The 19,784-nt window shown below is 40.9% G+C and overlaps 1 protein-coding gene across 1 annotated transcript in view; it reads right to left on the reverse strand.

Annotated features, from left to right (window-relative positions):
- LOC142291659 (uncharacterized) overlaps positions 1-19,784 on the reverse strand; it is a 1,021,181-nt gene that overhangs the window by 835,421 nt on the left and 165,976 nt on the right. Inside the window, exons 26-31 of the mRNA XM_075336344.1 lie at positions 17,711-17,922; positions 15,509-15,728; positions 14,562-14,715; positions 12,537-12,688; positions 11,507-11,683; positions 1,263-1,472 (exon numbers count right to left, since the gene is read on the reverse strand). Coding sequence (XP_075192459.1) covers positions 1,263-1,472; positions 11,507-11,683; positions 12,537-12,688; positions 14,562-14,715; positions 15,509-15,728; positions 17,711-17,922 — 1,125 coding nt within the window. The remainder of the gene's footprint in view (positions 1-1,262; positions 1,473-11,506; positions 11,684-12,536; positions 12,689-14,561; positions 14,716-15,508; positions 15,729-17,710; positions 17,923-19,784) is intronic.

Below are 19,784 nucleotides of genomic sequence, written 5' to 3' on the forward strand. Positions count from 1 at the left end.
GGTGATGTGTTTAGTACTTACATCACCCACTGTATATTTTTTGTTCTTTATTTTGTGTTGAGGGAGTTATATTCTTACAATTTTTATTTATTTTTTTTTTTACTTAGTCTCTCCATGGGAATTCAACTTTAGTTCTCCAGTCCTCGGTTTAATGCACTGTAATACATATGTATTGCCAGGCATTAGACCTGTCAGCTTTACACTTACAGAATGCCTGTAAGAACCTGATTATGGCAAGGCCTAATTGGCCACCATACTTGGCAGACCCGGATGACATTTGATCTACAGCTGCCTTCACAACCATTATGTCACGAGGCTATCATCTCCTATTCTTGGGGTCAGAAGGTCACAGTGTGTGGCTACACACACACCTGTGCTGGTTGGAGCTGCTTTGCTTTCCTATTAGCAATGCATATTTGCCTTGTGTTAGTGCGGCAAGGGTTAAAGCTGTTGTTTTGTCTCCTAAGGCTTTCTTTTGTGGCCTATCTCAGCTGTTGTCTTTTATCTACTCCCCTCTGGTATAAGTATTTACCTGTTAGCTTGGGTAATTTCCAGTGATAGCCTGCTATATTTTGGTATCAGTGTGGAGGTGTGAGCCATGGAAAGAAAGGTTGCTTTGGAGATTGCTGCCTGGAAGTTTTTCTTACCCCTGTCTGTTTAATTCCCTTTTGTGTCTTTATAACAGAGCAGGACTATAATTTCTGCTACCCTGCACACTAGTCAGGGCTGTGTGTAGGATAAGTCAGGGGGTGGGAACGTGATCTCTGCAAGGGATCAAAAAACCTGTCTAGGGGCATCAGGGAGCTCAGGATTGCCTAGGGTATGTGTCAGGGGTTACCCTTCCTGTTTATCACTAGTGGCAGAGTTACCCTTTCCATCTGTCTTGCCATGCACCATTTGCCTCCTAAGTGGAGCATGACACATCAATATCCCATGATCGAGTTGTGAGGATGTTGGTGACTTACGAGAGAGAGCCACTTTCCTCTCACAACTGTCTAAATACTGTGATCTCTTATGATTACAGCATTTAAAAGGTTAAACTGGTTGTTACAACAGGAGCTTGGCTATCAGTTAAGATGAGCTCCCAGCAGTGATTGTGTGGGCACAGTTCTTGTGCCCACAAATCAACTGAATATACCAGTACATCTATTTTCAGCAAACCCCGTCAAAATAGGGCATACCAGTATGCTCAATGTCAGAAAGGGGTTCAGATCAAGTAACCTTATTAAAGAAGAAAAAAAGAATAGATAAAAAGTAAAAACCTCCTCCATCTGAGTCCATTTCTCCTGCACAGACAGCCACAGTTGAACAACCGTCTCAATGACTTGCAACTTCTTTTGCCATTTTGTCACATCATCAAGGAAGGATCCAGCTTCTGCATAGGGATGTATGCTTCTCAACACCAACTGATGATGTTCCAGCTCTTCGAATATAGATTCTGTATTTCTCATGAGCAGAACTTTACCAAACTCCTAGTGGTATATATGTACATAATTATCAATCATATATACGTTTAATAATAGTATAAGAAGTTGCAGTGCATTACACTTCAAAAGAAAGCATGTAATTGTATATTGTTAAGACAGAGTTGTTAGAATACAATTCTCTCTAAAAGAGATTATATACTTACACATCAAGCATTTCATTGAAAAGTAAAACTTAGGCTATGTGTCCACAGTAAAAGGTCCCTGCGGATTTTTTTGCCTGAAAATCCGCAACTTTCGCGGCAAATCCGCACCCGCGGATTTGCCGCGGATTTACCGCGGATTTACCGCGGATTTGCCGCGGATTTTGATGCGGATTTTATTTTTTTTTTTTCCCCATTCAAAACAGAAAATCCGCACCAAATCCGCACCAAACAATTGACATGCTGCAGTTTGTTCCGCATCAAAATCCGCGGCAAAATCCGCAGCGGAAAAATCCGCAGCATGGGCACAGCATTTCCAAAATGCCATTGAAATGGCTGGGGAGTAGCTGTGCTGCAGATTTTCGGCAAATCCGCGCTAAATCCGCGTCAAAATCCGCGTCAAATCCGCGATAAATCCTGTAGCGTGGGCACATAGCCTTAATATTATCATTTGCACATATGTGGCGCACAATAAAGAACAAATCATTTAATTGTATGTCTTGCAATATATATATATATATATATATATATACAGTTAGGTCCAGAAATATTTGGACAGTGACACAAGTTTTGTTATTTTAGCTGTTTACAAAAACATGTTCAGAAATACAATTATATATATATAATATGGGCTGAAAGTGCACACTCCCAGCTGCAATATGAGAGTTTTCACATCCAAATCGGAAAAAGGGTTTAGGAATCATAGCTCTGTAATGCATAGCCTCCTCTTTTTCAAGGGACCAAAAGTAATTGGACAAGGGACTCTAAGGGCTGCAATTAACTCTGAAGGCGTCTCCCTCATTAACCTGTAATCAATGAAGTAGTTAAAAGGTCTGGGGTTGATTACAGGTGTGTGGTTTTGCATTTGGAGGCTGTTGCTGTGACCAGACAACATGCGGTCTAAGGAACTCTCAATTGAGGTGAAGCAGAACATCCTGAGTAGAGTTGAGCGCGGTTCGCGGTTCGTGGTTCTCCAGTTCTAGGCTCGAATGATTTTGGGGCTGTTCTAGATCGAACTAGAACTCGAGCTTTTTTGTAAAAGCTCGATAGTTCTAGATACGTTCGAGAACGGTCCTAGCAGCAAAAAGCAGGGCTTTTTACAGCTACAGTGTGCAGGAGCCATCGCTGGCAGCCTGCCACAAGCTGGTAACCAAGATAAACATCGGGTATCCAACCAAAGCGCTTTGGTTAGTAACCCGATGTTTATCCTAGTTACGTGCAGGAAGCCCACACTTCCCCGCTCAGCTCACTCCGCCCCCTCCTGCACGCGGCATGTACACATGTACACACACACACACAGACACACACACACACACACACACACACATGGTCCCGCTCGGCTTACCTGCGGTGATGAAGTCCCGCCATCCCGACCTCAGCGCTGTCACTGTCCTCCATGGCCGCCGCTTGTCACATCACCTCTCGCTTCCGACCCGAGACTGACTAGCGGTGACGTCACGGGCCTCTCGCGATACTTGGTGTGAAGACGCCAGTCATTGAACTCAGTGACAGGGGCTGTCAGTGTGCTGGAGATCAGCGCAGGTAATGTACCTCGCTGACAGCAGCACTTGTCATGCCCTGCAGTGACCTGGGCTGACCCATTGATGTTAGCTCAGGTCACTGCACTGCTCTCCCAGCCAATGGGGAACATCCTGCTCTTCATTGACTGGGACAGTGATGGATCGTCATGGCAACCCCTTGGATTACAGCAGACCTGGTTTTGTTTTTCATTCTAATAAATTGGTTAAAGAGGGAATGTTTTGGGGAGTGTTTTTTCAAATAAAAATGTGTTTGTCGTCTATTTTTTTTATTACTGACTGGGTTGGTGATGTCGGGTATCTGATAGACGCCTGACCTCATCAACCCCAGGGCTTGATGCCAGGTGACATTACACATCTGGTATTAACCCCATATATTACCCCGTTTGCCACCGCACCAGGGCGCGGGATGAGCTGGGGCGAAGCACCAGGATTGGCGCATCTAATGGATGCGCCACTTCTGGGGCGGCTGCGGCCTGCTATTTTTAGGCTGGGGAGAGTCCAATAACCATGGACCTCCCTAGTCTGAGAATATCAGGCCCCAGCTGTCTGCTTTACCTTGGCTGGTGATCCAATTTTGGGGGACCCCTATGTGGTTTTTTTTTTTTAATTATTTATTTAATTTAAAATAACAGCGTGGGGTGCCCTCAGTTTTGGATTACCAGCCAAGGTGAGGTTGCCAGCTGTGGTCTGCAGGCTGCAGCCGTCTGCTTTACCCTAGCTGGCTACAAAACTAGGGGGAACCCTACGTCATTTTTTTTTTCATTTTTTTGGCTAAATACAAAGCTAAGCACCCCTTAGTGCCACATGAAAGGCACCAAAGGGTGCTCCACTTTTTCTCCACTTTTTCTCCACTTTTTCTCCACTTTTTCTCCATTTTTACTCCACTTTTTCTCCACTTTTTCTCCATTTTTACTCCACTTTTTCTCCACTTCTCCATTTTTTTCTCCACTTTTTCTCCACTTTTTTCTCCACTTTTTCTCCACTTTTTCTCCACTTTTTCTCCACTTTTTTCTCCACTTTTTCTCCATTTTTTCTCCACTTTTTCTCCACTTTTTACTCCATTTTTACTCCACTTTTTCTCCACTTTTTCTCCATTTTTTTTCTCCACTTTTTCCTCCACTTTTTCTCCATTTTTACTCCACTTTTTCTCCACTTTTTCTCCATTTTTACTCCACTTTTTCTCCACTTTTTCTCCATTTTTTTCTCCACTTTTTTCTCCACTTTTTTCTCCACTTTTTCTCCATTTTTACTCCACTTTTTCTCCACTTTTTCTCCACTTTTTCTCCATTTTTTTCTCCACTTTTTCTCCACTTTTTCTCCATTTTTTTCTCCACTTTTTCTCCAATTTTTCTCCACTTTTTCTCCACTTTTTCTCCATTTTTACTCTACTTTTTCTCCACTTTTTCTCCACTTTTTCTCCACTTTTTATCCATTTTTTCTCCACTTTTTCTCCACTTTTTCTCCACTTTTTCTCCATTTTTACTCCATTTTTACTCCACTTTTTCTCCACTTTTTCTCCACTTTTTCTCCATTTTTTCTCCACTTTTTCTCCATTTTTACTCCACTTTTTCTCCACTTTTTCTCCATTTTTTTCTCCACTTTTTATCCATTTTTTCTCCACTTTTTCTCCACTTTTTCTCCATTTTTTTCTCCACTTTTTCTCCATTTTTTCTCCACTTTTTCTCCATTTTTTCTCCACTTTTTCTCCACTTTTTCTCCATTTTTACTCCACTTTTTCTCCACTTTTTCTCCATTTTTTTCTCCACTTTTTCTCCACTTTTTTCTCCACTTTTTCTCCACTTTTTCTTCACTTTTTATCCATTTTTTCTCCACTTTTTATCCACTTTTTCTCCACTTTTTCTCCATTTTTACTCCACTTTTTCTCCACTTTTTCCTCCACTTTTTCTCCACTTTTTCTCCACTTTTTCTTCACTTTTTATCCATTTTTTCTCCACTTTTTCTCCACTTTTTCTCCATTTTTTTCTCCACTTTTTCTCCACTTTTTCTCCACTTTTTCTCCATTTTTTCTCCACTTTTTCTCCACTTTTTCTCCATTTTTACTCCACTTTTTCTCCACTTTTTCTCCATTTTTTTCTCCACTTTTTCTCCACTTTTTTCTCCACTTTTTCTCCACTTTTTCTTCACTTGTTATCCATTTTTTCTCCACTTTTTATCCACTTTTTATCCACTTTTTCTCCATTTTTACTCCACTTTTTCTCCACTTTTTCTCCATTTTTTCTCCACTTTTTCTCCACTTTTTTCTCCACTTTTTCTCCACTTTTTCTCCACTTTTTCTCCACTTTTTCTCCATTTTTACTCCACTTTTTCTCCACTTTTTCTCCACTTTTTCTCCATTTTTACTCCACTTTTTCTCCACTTTTTCTCCATTTTTACTCCACTTTTTCTCCACTTTTTCTCCACTTTTTCTCCATTTTTACTCCACTTTTTCTCCACTTTTTTCTCCACTTTTTCTCTTAACTTTTTCTCCACTTTTTCTCCATTTTTTTCTCCACTTTTTCTCCACTTTTTCTCCATTTTTTCTCCACTTTTTCTCCACTTGTTCTCCATTTTTACTCCACTTTTTCTCCACTTTTTCTCCATTTTTTTCTCCACTTTTTCTCCACTTTTTCTCCACTTTTTTCTCCACTTTTTCTCCACTTTTTCTCCATTTTTACTCCACTTTTTCTCCACTTTTTCTCCATTTTTTTCTCTACTTTTTCTCCACTTTTTTCTCCACTTTTTCTCCACTTTTTCTCCACTTTTTCTTCACTTTTTATCCATTTTTTCTCCACTTTTTCTCCACTTTTTCTCCATTCTTTTTCTATGGTCAGTCTACCCATTAGCTCTGCCATGCATACTGTAGCTCTACACCTACTGCACATGTTACTTTATGATTGACATCTCTTTCGTACCAGAGCTGTCTAAGCCTACTCTGACCCCATATTTGTCATTACTATATTGTCCTTGTACTGTATTATGACATTTGTATCATGTGTTTCATTTCTTGCTGTGTTGCAATTTTTTTGCTGCATCCCAATTGTACCTCTACATTGTTCAAGTTTATGTTATTGTTCTCTCACTCTTATGTGATACTGATTATTGCCATTTTTCATGATTACAAGCAGATAAGTCCAATCTGACGAAGGCTCAGGCCGAAACGTCATTTGTAACTTGTTTTGGACAAAAACATATATGCTTATGAAATTTTTTTTTTCTTAATACAGACTAATAAAGAGTGATTTTGCATTACTATCCGTTGTGACTTACTGACTTAGTCTGGGAGATTTAGAGTGCCGAGGTTACTCACTAATTTTATCTATTATTACCTCTGAGCACCTATATACCAGTGAGCAGAGCTTCCTCTACAGTAGTTCTCCTGATTAGGCATGCCCTTACCTCATGAGCAGGGCATTGCAGCTTTGGTAGCAACCATTACGACATGGACTCTGCTGCTGTGGACCCGGGGAGAGTGAGTGCAGATTCATTGCACCCACACTCCTCACATGAAGGGTCCGCACTCCTAGAAAATGGGGGACACGTTCCCTGAGTGTCTCCCCCCCCATATTCTAGACGGTCCAGAGTCGTCGTGGGACCCCTTTATTTTTTTTCTTACAATAAATTGGTGAAAGAGGAAATGTTTTGGGGACTGTTTTTTCAAATAAATTTCTTTTGTCGATTTTTTTTTTTTTTTTTTTTGTTAGTACTGACAGTTTATGATGTTGGGTATCTAATAGACGCCATGACATCACAAACTGCTGGGCTTGATCTCAGGTGACTTTACAGCTAGTATCAACCCGATTTATTACCCCGTTTGCCACTGCACCAGGGCACGGGATGAGCTGGGGTGAAGCGCCAGGATTGGCGCATCTAGTGGATGCGCCACGTCTGGGGTGCCTGCGGCCTGCTATTTTTAGGCTGTGAAGGCCCAATAACTATGGACCTTCCCACCCTGAGAATGCCAGACCACAGCTGTCCGCTTTACCTTGGCTGGTGATCCAATTTGGGGGGGACCCTACTTTTATTGTGTAATTATTAATATTTATAAAATAATTATAAAAAAGAGCCTGAGGGGACCTCCACATTGGATCCCCAACCACGGTAAAGCTGCCAGCTGTGGTTTTCAGGCTACAGCCGTCTGCTTTACCCTAGCTGGCTATCAAAAATGGGGGACCCAACGTCATTTTTTTTTTTAACTATTTTTTAAATAGAAAAAATTAATGGGCTTCCCTGTATTTTGATTGCAAACCAAGGTAACGGCAGGCAGATGGGGGTGGCAACCCATAGCTGTCTGCTTTATCTGCTGAGAATAAAAAATACCGCGGAGCGCTACGTCATTTTTTTAAAGATTTATTTTTACAGCACTGTGATGTCCAGCAATCAAAATACAGGGAAGCCCATTTTATTTTTAGTTATTTAAATAAATAATTAAAAAAAATATATATGGGCTCCCGCTGCATTTTTTGTATTGCTAGCTAAGGGTAATCCAAGCAGCTACTGGCTGCTAACCCCCACTGCTTGGTGTTACCTTCACTGGCAATGGAAAATCCAGGGAAGCATTTTTTATTTTTTTTGCCAAAAAACTACAAAAAAAGGACGTGAGCTTCGCCATATTTTTGTATGCTAGCCAGGTATAGCAGGCAGGTGCTGGAAGAGTTGGATACAGCGCCAGAAGATGGCGCTTCTATGAAAGTGCCATTTTCTGGGACGGCTGCAGACTGCAATTCGCAGCAGTGGGGCCCAGAAAGCTCAGGCCAACCTGTGCTGCGGATTCCAATCCCCAGCTGCCTAGTTGTACCTGGCTGGACACAAAAATGGGGCGAAGCTTACGTCATTTGTTTTCTAATTATTTCATGAAATTCATGAAATAATAAAAAAAGGGCTTCCCTTTATTTTTGGTTCCCAGCCGGGTACAAATAGGCAACTGGGGGTTGGGCGCAGCCGTACCTGCCTGCTGTACCTGGCTAGCATACAAAAATATGGCGAAGCCCACATAATTTTTTCAGGGGGCAAAAAACTTCTGCATACAGTCCTGGATGGAGTATGCTGAGCCTTGTAGTTCTGCAGCTGCTGTCTGTCTGTATGGAGAAGAGCAGACAGCAGCTGCAGAACTACAAGGCTCAGCATACTCCATCCAGGACTGTATGCAGAATTTTTTTGCCCACCAAAAAAATGACGTGGGCTTCGCCATATTTTTGTATGCTAGCCAGGTACAGCAGGCAGCCACGGGCTGCCTCCAACCCCCAGTTGCCTATTTGTACCCGGCTGGGAACCAAAAATATAGGGAAGCCCATTTTTTTTTAATTATTTCACTTATTTCATGAAATAATTAAAAAACAAATGACGTGGGCTTCGCCCCATTTTTGTGTCCAGCCGGGTACAACTAGGCAGCTGGGGATTGGAATCCGCAGCACAGGTTAGCCCGAGGTTTCTGGGCGCCTCTGCTGCGGATTTCAGTCCGCAGCCGTCCCAGAAAATGGCGCTCTCATAGAAGCGCCATCATCTGGCGCTGTATCCAACTCTTCCAACAGCCCTGGAGCCGGGTGGCTTGTTGGGTAATCATGAGTTAATACTGGCTTTGTTTTACTAGCCAGTATTAAGCCAGAGATTCTTAATGTCAGGCACGTTTTACCCGGCCATTAAGAATCTCCAATAAAGGGTTAAAAAAAGACACCACACAGAGAAAAAATACTTTAATAGAAATAAATACACAGACACATTAGAGACTCCATCTTTATTACCCCTTGTCAGCCCTCCACGATCCTGCTCTTCTGTCTTCTTTCTTTCTAGTGTAGTAGTAGTGACGATTGTAGTGAGGATGAGGTTCACCAGCCCATCACTTGGGGCTGGGGAACCTCATCCTCAGTACAATCCTCACTAGTGTAGTAGTAGTGACGATTGTAGTGAGGATGAGGTGCACCAGCCCATCACTTGGGGCTGGGGAACCTCATCCTCAGTACAATCCTCACTACAATCGGGAAGCAGCTGCAGCCTTCACTCCGTGAGTGATCAGTGCTGCTAGCGGTAACAGCGGTAACGCTGACAGACGCGTTACCATAGCAACGGTGCTCCCGGAGCCGCGGTTAGCGGTGATGTCACCGCTAACTGCGTTGCTATGGCAACGGTGATCTCCGTTAATGACCGGCTGTGTCAGCCGGTCCCTAACGGAACGGGGAGTCGACCGTGTGCTAGAGCATATCGCCGGTACACGGCGATACACAAATGTGCACCATGTACCGGAGAGATGCACTCGCAGGTCCTACATGACGTGTCATAGTCATGTGACCAGTCTGTAGCCAATGAGATAATAGCCACGTGACTGGTCACATGGCTATTTTGACGTCACGACAGGTCCTGCATCTCTGCTGGCAGTGCCGGTCACGGGAGGATTCAGTGATCATCGGATGGAATAGTGGCAGGAGACAGAGTGCAGAAGGGATCGCGAGGACCGGTAAGTGTTATGGCAATGTTTATTAACTGTTTGTGTACATTTATCATGCATTTTTATGTGTTTGTGATTGCCTCCCATTATAGCCTATTGGCTCGAGTTCGGTTCGTCGAACGTTCGACGAACCGAACTCGAACGGGACCCCCGTTCGGCGAGCCGACCTCGAGCCGAACCGCGACCGGTTCGCTCATCTCTAATCCTGAGGCTGAAAAAAAAGAAAAAATCCATCAGAGAGATAGCAGACATGCTTGGAGTAGCAAAATCAACAGTCGGGTACATTCTGAGAAAAAAGGAATTGACTGGTGAGCTTGGGAACTCAAAAAGGCCTGGGCGTCCACGGATGACAACAGTGGTGGATGATCGCCGCATACTTTCTTTGGTGAAGAAGAACCCGTTCACAACATCAACTGAAGTCCAGAACACTCTCAGTGAAGTAGGTGTATCTGTCTCTAAGTCAACAGTAAAGAGAAGACTCCATGAAAGTAAATACAAAGGGTTCACATCTAGATGCAAACCATTCATCAATTCCAAAAATAGACAGGGCAGAGTTAAATTTGCTGAAAAACACCTCATGAAGCCAGCTCAGTTCTGGAAAAGTATTCTATGGACAGATGAGACAAAGATCAACCTGTACCAGAATGATGGGAAGAAAAAAGTTTGGAGAAGAAAGGGAACGGCACATGATCCAAGGCACACCACATCCTCTGTAAAACATGGTGGAGGCAACGTGATGGCATGGGCATGCATGGCTTTCAATGGCACTGGGTCACTTGTGTTTATTGATGAAATAACAGCAGACAAGAGTAGCCGGATGAATTCTGAAGTGTACCGGGATATACTTTCAGCCCAGATTCAGCCAAATGCCGCAAAGTTGATCGGACGCCGCTTCATAGTACAGATGGACAATGACCCCAAGCATACAGCCAAAGCTACCCAGGAGTTTATGAGTGCAAAAAAGTGGAACATTCTGCAATGGCCAAGTCAATCACCATATCTTAACAGAATTGAGCATGCATTTCACTTGCTCAAATCCAGACTTAAGACGGAAAGACCCACAAACAAGCAAGACCTGAAGGCTGCGGCTGTAAAGGCCTGGCAAAGCATTAAGAAGGAGGAAACCCAGCGTTTGGTGATGTCCATGGGTTCCAGACTTAAGGCAGTGATTGCCTCCAAAGGATTCGCAACAAAATATTGAAAATAAAAATATTTTGTTTGGGTTTGGTTTATTTGTCCAATTACTTTTGACCTCCTAAAATGTGGAGTGTTTGTAAAGAAATGTGTACAATTCCTACAATTTCTATCAGATATTTTTGTTCAAACCTTCAAATTAAACGTTACAATCTGCACTTGAATTCTGTTGTAGAGGTTTCATTTCAAATCCAATGTGGTGGCATGCAGAGCCCAACTCGCGAAAATTGTGTCACTGTCCAAATATTTCTGGACCTAACTGTATGTATATATATATATATATATATACACATACAGTATATATATATATATATGTATATATATATATATAGTGGTTTTTAGAACACAAGTACATTTGTTTTACATAAATTGAGAACAACAGAAAGACATAAAGGAATGAGAAGATGAAGGACATGAACAATAGGGGTAGGGAAGGGCATGGCCAATTGTGCCACCAAATTTAAATGATGTCTGAAGTGATATGCTTCTACCTTATCAAAGATGGACTATGCTGTAATTTTAGGGGAAAAGTTATATGAATTTGTTCGGTAACCATAGACGTTGACCGATGTTGATTTGGGTGCGATCATTTGACGGGTTGTAGACGAACATTTTATTTAAAAAAAAAGATCATATTAATAACAAAATAAAATGTGATTTAGCCAAAGGCAAATGGAATAGAACTGTTGACTTGATCTACCATACCTCTATATTTTTCAGAGACTCATACAAGGACACTGTGCTTCCTCTGCCTGCCTTTTTGGAAAGGAGAAATCCACGATCTGATTGCCTGCTAAGCCTTCGGCTACCTTTTCCAGTTGTTAAATTCCTGCTTACATCGCCCTTGGTGTAGTGACTACCAGACACTGAACTGGCAAGTTCCTAAAATAGATAGCATATACTTTAGATCAGGTGTGTGACGGGGTCCTTCTCCCATATCACACAATCAACAGAGCAAGAGATGGCTGTACAATGCAGAAAGCATTTTTTCCAAGCAAATCGAATGGTCCATAACATAATCCACCACACAGAGGGTAAAATTAGTCCAGAAATATGAATATAATCCAATAAGCGATAAATGTCCAGGTCTCTTTGGGGAGCTGCAGCTTTTCCCTCAGAGGTTCAATCTTCTTGCTTCACTCTTGAAGTTCTCAAACAGACTGACTCATTCCCCCAGGTAAGCAACGAGGTTAAGTGGATTGTAGGCCCCCTCCCTCACACTTAGGGACAGGAACACTACAGGGGGTGATTACTTACAGACAATACAATGTACACACAAGCAATACAAATAATGGATAGTGAACCAAGTGTAAAATACAAACCTACACAACATGATACACAGTACACCATATCTCACCATCACAAGGTGAATAAGAGAAGTAAAAGCTCTTATAGATATGCCCCTCCTAGAACCCTACAAAGAGGATATCCTCATAGTTTTTAGGCCATAATTGGTTGATTAATAGCTAAAAAGATTTAAAAGGTTTCATTTGGTGAAAATTACATTTGGTAAATCAGTTTGAAAAAAATCTGTTCAGAAATTAAACAAAAGAAAATACAAATTACAGCTTGTATCTTATACGAAAATTATTGTCCTTTATAAATGCCTAGAAAAAGCAAGTCAGTTGCAAACTTGCTTATTGTCATGCTGTCTTACTAACTAAAGCATTGAAAAAAATAAGAATATTCCTTTTAGCTGAGATTGATATCACATATGATTTTCTCGGTCACATACCTCATTTTCAGCTCTGGGTGAGATGACTCTGCTGTGAGGACCAAGGTCAAATATTCTACTCAGCCAGACTTCTTCACAATTCTTCAAGGAGCTTTCAATTGTCACATCTCGCATTGCTCTCTGTACAATTGACCTTACATCTTCTGTGTGTTCTAAAGTACAATTGAAATGAAAATGGTCTATGATACTCTTAATACAATATGCATTTTTAACTTTGCCACCACAATTATACTAAGCAGATTAAGATCAAGTCCATTAATGTCATAGTAATTTGTATTTTTCTCTACATTAAATAGCAATAAATTACAAGAAATTTTTGGGAAGAAATTCATTTTTATGACTGGATTGAAGAAAAGGATGTAAAAGGGAGCCTGTCAGTATGAGAATGCAGTCAATCTGCAGTATTCATGTTATAGAGCAGGAGAAGCTGAGCAGATTGATTTATAGGTTTGTGAGAAAAGATTCAGTATAACCTATGTTTTCATCATTTATACCTTTGCTCTTTCTGGGATATTAGGTCCGGTAAATGGTCCTATCAGTGACTGACAGCATTCTTTGCATAATTATACATAGAGAGACAGCTGTAAGTCATTGATAGGACCGCCCACTGGACCATAGATCCCAGAAAGAGCAGATGTTTAAATAATTAAACTATGTTTTATTCTGAATCGTTCGCCACAAAACTATATATTAATCTGCTCAGCTCCTTGTGCTCTATAACATGCTGCTTGAAGTTTCATGGTGACAAGCTCCCTTTAAAGGGAACCTGTCACCACTTTTTAGTCCTATGGGTATGTGCGCACGTTGCTTTTTACCTGCTTTTTACCTGCTTTTTTGCTGCTTTTTCTTCTGCGCTGTTTAATGCCAAAATGGATGTGTTCTTCTATTCAAGCAAAGTCTATGGGAATTTGGGTTTCTTGTTCACACTATGTTGTTCAAAATGCTGCCTTTTTGAGGCAGAACGTTGGTCAAAAACTCAGCTTTTCAAAGAAGCAACATGTCAATTGTTTTTGCCATTTGGGTTTTGCACTGCAAAGCTGAGTTTTTGACCAAAGTTCTGCCACAAAAAGGCAGCATTTTGAACAACATAGTGTGAACAAGAAACCCAAATTCCCATAGACTTTGCTTGAATAGAAGAACACATCCATTTTGGCATTAAACAGCGCAGAAGAAAAAGCAGCAAAAAAGCAGGTAATAAGCAGGTAAAAAGCAACGTGCGCACATACCCTTAAAGCTGTGGCCACCACCACCATGCTCTTATATACAGCATTCTAAAATGCTGTATATAAGAGCCCAGGCCGGGAGTATAACATAAAAAACACTTTATAATACTCCTCTTTCAGCCATCTTCGTCCTCTTCCTGAAGCCTGGGTGCATGACGCGGCTGCGTCATACATACTCGCCAATCCTGAACAGGTGCACTACAATACTTTGATCTGCTCTGCTCAGGGCAGATCAAAGTGCGCCTGCTCAGGACCTGAATGCCGGCGAGTGTGTATGACATCGGATCCGTCATGCACCGCGGCTAGAGAAAAAGGAGCACAAAGATGGACAAAAGAGGCAGCGCTGGCACCAGACAACAGAGACGCCCATAAGGCCCACAGCGCAACTGTTAGGTTATGTTATATCCCCAGCCTGGGCTCTTATATACAGCATGTTAGAATGCTGTATATAAGAGCCCGGTGGTGGTGGCCGCAGTTTATAGGCCAAAAAAGTGGTGACAGGTTCCCTTTAAGCCTGTAGGGAGATTGTTAAAATGAAGTTTGTAATTATCATCCAGATACCCCCTACCTGGAATATAATACAGGCTGCTAGTATGTACCATTATCAGTAATGATGAAATAGTCATTATTATGACTTGGCTGTGACTATAGCATTTACAGTTAGAAAATGGACATCACCTGAAGCCAAACTGTACACACTAAAATAGCAAAAAGTTAATAGACACTCTCACATAAACAATATCTTAATACGTTGGTATTTTGATAAATGAAATTAATGAAAACAGTTATTTTGATAACATACTCTGTAGGTCCATAGCAAGTAAATCACCCAGGGTCATCGCCTTTAAGCTATCTGCAGTAACGCGAAGCAATCCCCCTGTTTGGCGGACAAGTTGGTTCCAGTGTCTCATCCTCATTGCAGGATTACTAAGGTCTTCTATTAATGGTAAGGTCACCTAGAGTATTAAAAGCAGATGCTTTTTGTATAATATAGGATTGTGTAACATTCCTATAATAAAGATCACATTCAATATGTTATTCTAAAAAAATAACTACTAAAAGCATTTTACCTTGGCGTTACCATAAAAGTACTGCTGATAAGAGTCTTACGCATATACTTTCTTATTAATGAGATATTATAGTTCTTGCCATTAAAAGCCTTTTTATCTGTTTTGTCATGTATTAGTAATAGAAAACGGACCAATAATACAGCATATAAATTGCATTTATAGAAGGAATAAATAACATATTCAGCCGCTCCAAGGTCATTTTCTGACTGCCAGACTCTATGGGAAACTGCACCTCTTCACTATTTTCAGATAACCGCTACAGCTACTTAATGATATATTAGTCAGACCTCTTCTGGAAAGTTTGTGAGTACAGTTAGTACATAGAATCCGTTAAGAAAAAACATTACATTTACAAAGTTTGGGTATGTGCAGGAAAAACGCAGCGAAAAAAAACGTGAGTTTTTGCCACATTTTTTATGCATTTTTGGTGCTTTTTCTACATGCGTTTTTGGTGCAGATTTTTCCCCATTCGTTGAAAGAATTGATATTCTGCAGACTGAAATCTACAACAAATCTTAAAGTTAAAAATTAAGAACGTGTGTATGAGACATCAGGATTCTCATTCACTTTGCTGGCATCAGGAAAGCCTTCAGGTTTTGGGACAAAACTGAGCGGAAAAAAAAGATAAGACTTCAATATGTGTACAGGCTCTTTAAGGAAAAAAAAGAAAAGAAATTACATGCATGATATTGACAATTTCCATGGCTTTCATGTAAACGTCCCATTCTTGGACCTCTCCGGGAAAAGACTCCAAAAGGATTAGATGCTTCTTTGTTCTTTTGTACAATTCACCAGTGTTCATATTCTGCCACAACTCCGTCTTCCATATGTTTTGCTCTTGTAGGATTGAGTCTACATGTTGCCACACAAGGCTGAGTTTCTGCAGAAGGTCCTCACAGCTGTGATAGAGCAAATAATAGCAGAAATGCTCATGATAACTGTTAACCAATATTATGTAAAAACATTAATTATTGCCAAGTAAACACCAGTAGACTTTTTGTTACATTTTTAGTCTAGAGCTAAAGCAGTTTAGACAAATACTTTGAGTACAAATTAGTATAGAAAATGTTTCTCTGACCTAAAGCTCTAAAAATCCAGAAATTAAAATATGCTTGGTAACAGTTCAAATGTGTTAGAATGGAAGAAGTACCAAATTAATTTATATGGGCTCGGTGTCTATTGGGGTCTTCAGCACCTTTATTTACTTCTGTGTAGAGGTTAAATCACATTCATCAATAGGACCACTGCAGCCAATCATTGGCTGCAGCGGTTAATGGTGGCTTTACAGACTACGACATCGCTAAAGCGATCTCGTTGGGGTCACGGATTTTGTGACGCACATCCGGGCGCGTTAGAGATGTCGTTGCGTGTGACACCTATTAGCGATTTTGAATCGTTGCAAAAACGTTCAAAATCGCTAATCGGTGACATCCCCCCTAATCTCAATTATCGTTGCTGCAGCAGTAACGATGTTGTTTCTCGTTTCTGCGGCAGCACACATCGCTACGTGTGACACCGCAGGAACGAGGAACCTCACCTTACCTGCGTCCCGCCAGCAATGAGGAAGAAAGGAGGTGGGCGGGATGTTCGTCCCGCTCATCTCCGCCCCTCCGCTTTGATTGGGCGTCCGCTTAGTGACATCGCTGTGACGTTGCGGTGACGCCGAACACACATCCCCCTTGAAGGAGGGATTGTTCGGCAGTCACAGCAATGACGCAGAGAAGGTATGTGCGTGTAACGCTGCCGTAGCGATAATGTTCGCTACGGCAGCGATCACCACATATCGTTACAACGACGGGGGCGGGTGCTATCGCGCTCGACATCGCTAGCAATTGCTAGCGATGTCATAGCATGTAAAGTGGCCCTAAGTATGTGAAATCTAGAAAAAATTTGCAGCTACCCTATAACCAAGAGAGGTAGTATTGCTCATATACTAGTGATCATATCAGCCTACAAAATACAACCTACATAAATGACCACATGTTCATTAAAAATATATATTTTTTTATTACTATATAATTAAAATATACAGAAATATGATAAAAAATAGTGATGACAATTAAAGTGAAGAAATATAATATCGCACACTATGTATACAACTGTATTACAAATAAGGTTCTGTGTCACATTATCCTTATGCCAATTGTATTAACATATAACCCAACAGAAACATTTACTGTATTTGTAATATAACCTTTAAAGAACGAACATTTTATGCCATATAAATAAAGTGCACAGTGCTTACATAATGCTGCCCCATAAAGAAGCGATGGCATCACAAAATAATATAGACATGCACACTATGATTACAACTTGAAAACAGATTTGGTTGTGACTTAGACCGGTCTTACCCGAGACTATAATCTACTTAAAATCTGTAACTCTTTATTATTTTTTTCCTATTATGTGATGGCATAAAATGTGTTTATATTTAAAGGCTATATTACAAATAGCATGTATGTATATGTTAGATTATAGGTAAATACCATTGGCATAAGGATAATGTCACACAGATCCTTGTTTGTAATACCATTGGATACGGTATATAGTGTGCAATGATATATTTCCTTACTTCTAACTGTCATCACCATTTTTTATCATATTTCTGAATATTTTAATTGTGTACAAATAAAAAATATATTTTTTTAATGAACATATGGTCATTTATGTAGGTTGTATATCATTAAGTGAATGTATAGCATGTCATCGCTTTAGAGAAGAAACAAAGATTTGTAGGAAACACTTGAGCATCGGCACTGGAACTGCTGGTGATTGAAAAGGGTAAAATTGATTATTTTTTTTATTTTATCACATTTCATACTGTTACCCATTTTTAAAAATCATGGAAAACCTATTATGAAACAATGTAAATAACACATACTTGTTCAAAATGGAGAAGTCAACCACCATAGTCTCCAGAAGCTCTTGTAGTTCTTTTAGGTCTTTTGCTTCGATTTGCAAAATTTGCACCCGAGAATTAAAATTCTGAATGGTTCTAAAGGCCTCCTGTGATATGCACTCATATTTGTACACCTCAGAATTCTCAATGTCAGTACCCAAAATGTCAAGCTTATGTTGAAAAAGTTCCAAATCCTATTAACAAAGTCAAATAGAAAATGTAAACCTTACAGTAAAACGATATTAAGAAAATTATTAAAAAGTTGTTCGAAATTATTAAATAGTAACCTAAAATACTAACGAAAAGATCTGGTTTGTTCATTCTTAAATTTGATCAAAAGAAATACAACATGATTAAGGTTTCTTTTAGGGATTTAACACCTATGGGCTATCCTGAGACTAAAGCTGGGTTCACACTAAGCGACAGCGACAACGACGTCGCTGTTACGTCACCATTTTCTGTGACATTAGCGCTGGCTCCTTGCTCTCCTAGGTACAGTACACACCGGGTTAATTACCCGATGTGTGCTGCAGCTACATGTCACAGTGCAGAGAGCAGGGAGCCGCGCACACTGCTTAGCGCTGGCTCCTTGCTCTCCTTGCTACAGTATACATCGGGTTAATTACCCGATGTGTACTGCAGCCACATGTGCACAGAGCAGGAGCCGGCACTGGCAGCAAGGGCGGAGGCTGGTAACGAAGGTAAATATCGGGTAACCAGGGAAAGGTCTTCCCTTGGTTACCTGATGTTTACGCTGGTTACAGCTTACCGCAGCTGCCAGACGCCGGCTCCTGCTCCCTGCTCGCTTCATTTCGTCGCTCTCTCGCTGTCACACACAGCGATGTGTGTGTCACAGCGGGAGAGTGACGACCAAAAAATGAAGCTGGACATTCAGCAACGACCGGCAACCTCACAGCAGGGGCCAGGTCGTTGCTGGATGTCACACACAGCGACAGCGACGGGATGTCGCTGCAACGTCACAGAAAATGGTGACGTAGCAGCGACGTCGTTGTCGTTGTCGCTGTGTGTGACACCAGCTTATGGGATGATTGCTTATCATCGAATCCTGAACAAATGGACATCACTGTGGATCCTTCATCAAAGTAGCTAACACAGAAACATCCAGACGCATTACATGTGCTGATCTGTAGTACTAGATATAGTCACAAGCATCACTGTGCTACTATAATGGAAAAGAGTGGGACTTCAGTAAGCAGGTCCTTCATTATACTAAATGGTGGAAATGTCGGGGATCGAACCTCCAGTAACCATACTGTACATTCATGCTATACCCAAAAGACTGGTCATCATTGTAGAATCCTTCAAACTCCTTAAAAGTAAAGCTATCCAATTAATGCTACTTATGATCTGTAGTTAGATTATATTTTGCATTATATTCTGTAGCTCAATTCAATATATTGTAAATAAATTGTAAATGATCTCAAAAGTGAAAGTGTAGAAGTTCCCTAAGGTATATTTCACAATGTGTTTTGTCCTCCATTCAATGACCCCATTGGTGCTTATGTCAAAACCACCCTCAAAGCGGGATTAGGGCGTATGGGCCGACAGGGGGCCTTTGACTACAATGATGCATATGGAGACACCATGTGCTCTGTCGTGCATCATTTTCCTCCATATATGCCTATTGGTTGTTCTGTATTCGCCTAGTGGTAGTACACTACATCTTGTAGACTGTGAGCCCTCGCGGGCAGGGTCCTCTCTCCTCCGGTACCAGTCTGTGCCTTGTATTGTTTATGATTATTGTACTTGTCCCTACTATGTATACCCTTTTCACATGTAAAGCGCCATGGAATAAATGGCGCTATAATAATAAATAATTTAAAAAATTGCCCCTCCAATAGGCATTTACGGACGAAAATTATGCATGACAGAGCACTGGGACACTGTCTGCATCATTATAGTCAATGGCCCCATTGGCGCATACACCCAAATTCAGTTTTTTGGAGTGTTCACAAGCAAGCCCGAAGGTATCTCCGAATAGAGTACAAAATGCAGGCTATAATCACATCCATTCATTTTTTTCTGTTTGTACCAT

The sequence above is a fragment of the Anomaloglossus baeobatrachus genome, chromosome 2 (genome assembly GCF_048569485.1).
Source record: "Anomaloglossus baeobatrachus isolate aAnoBae1 chromosome 2, aAnoBae1.hap1, whole genome shotgun sequence".
Lineage (NCBI taxonomy): Eukaryota > Metazoa > Chordata > Amphibia > Anura > Aromobatidae > Anomaloglossus > Anomaloglossus baeobatrachus.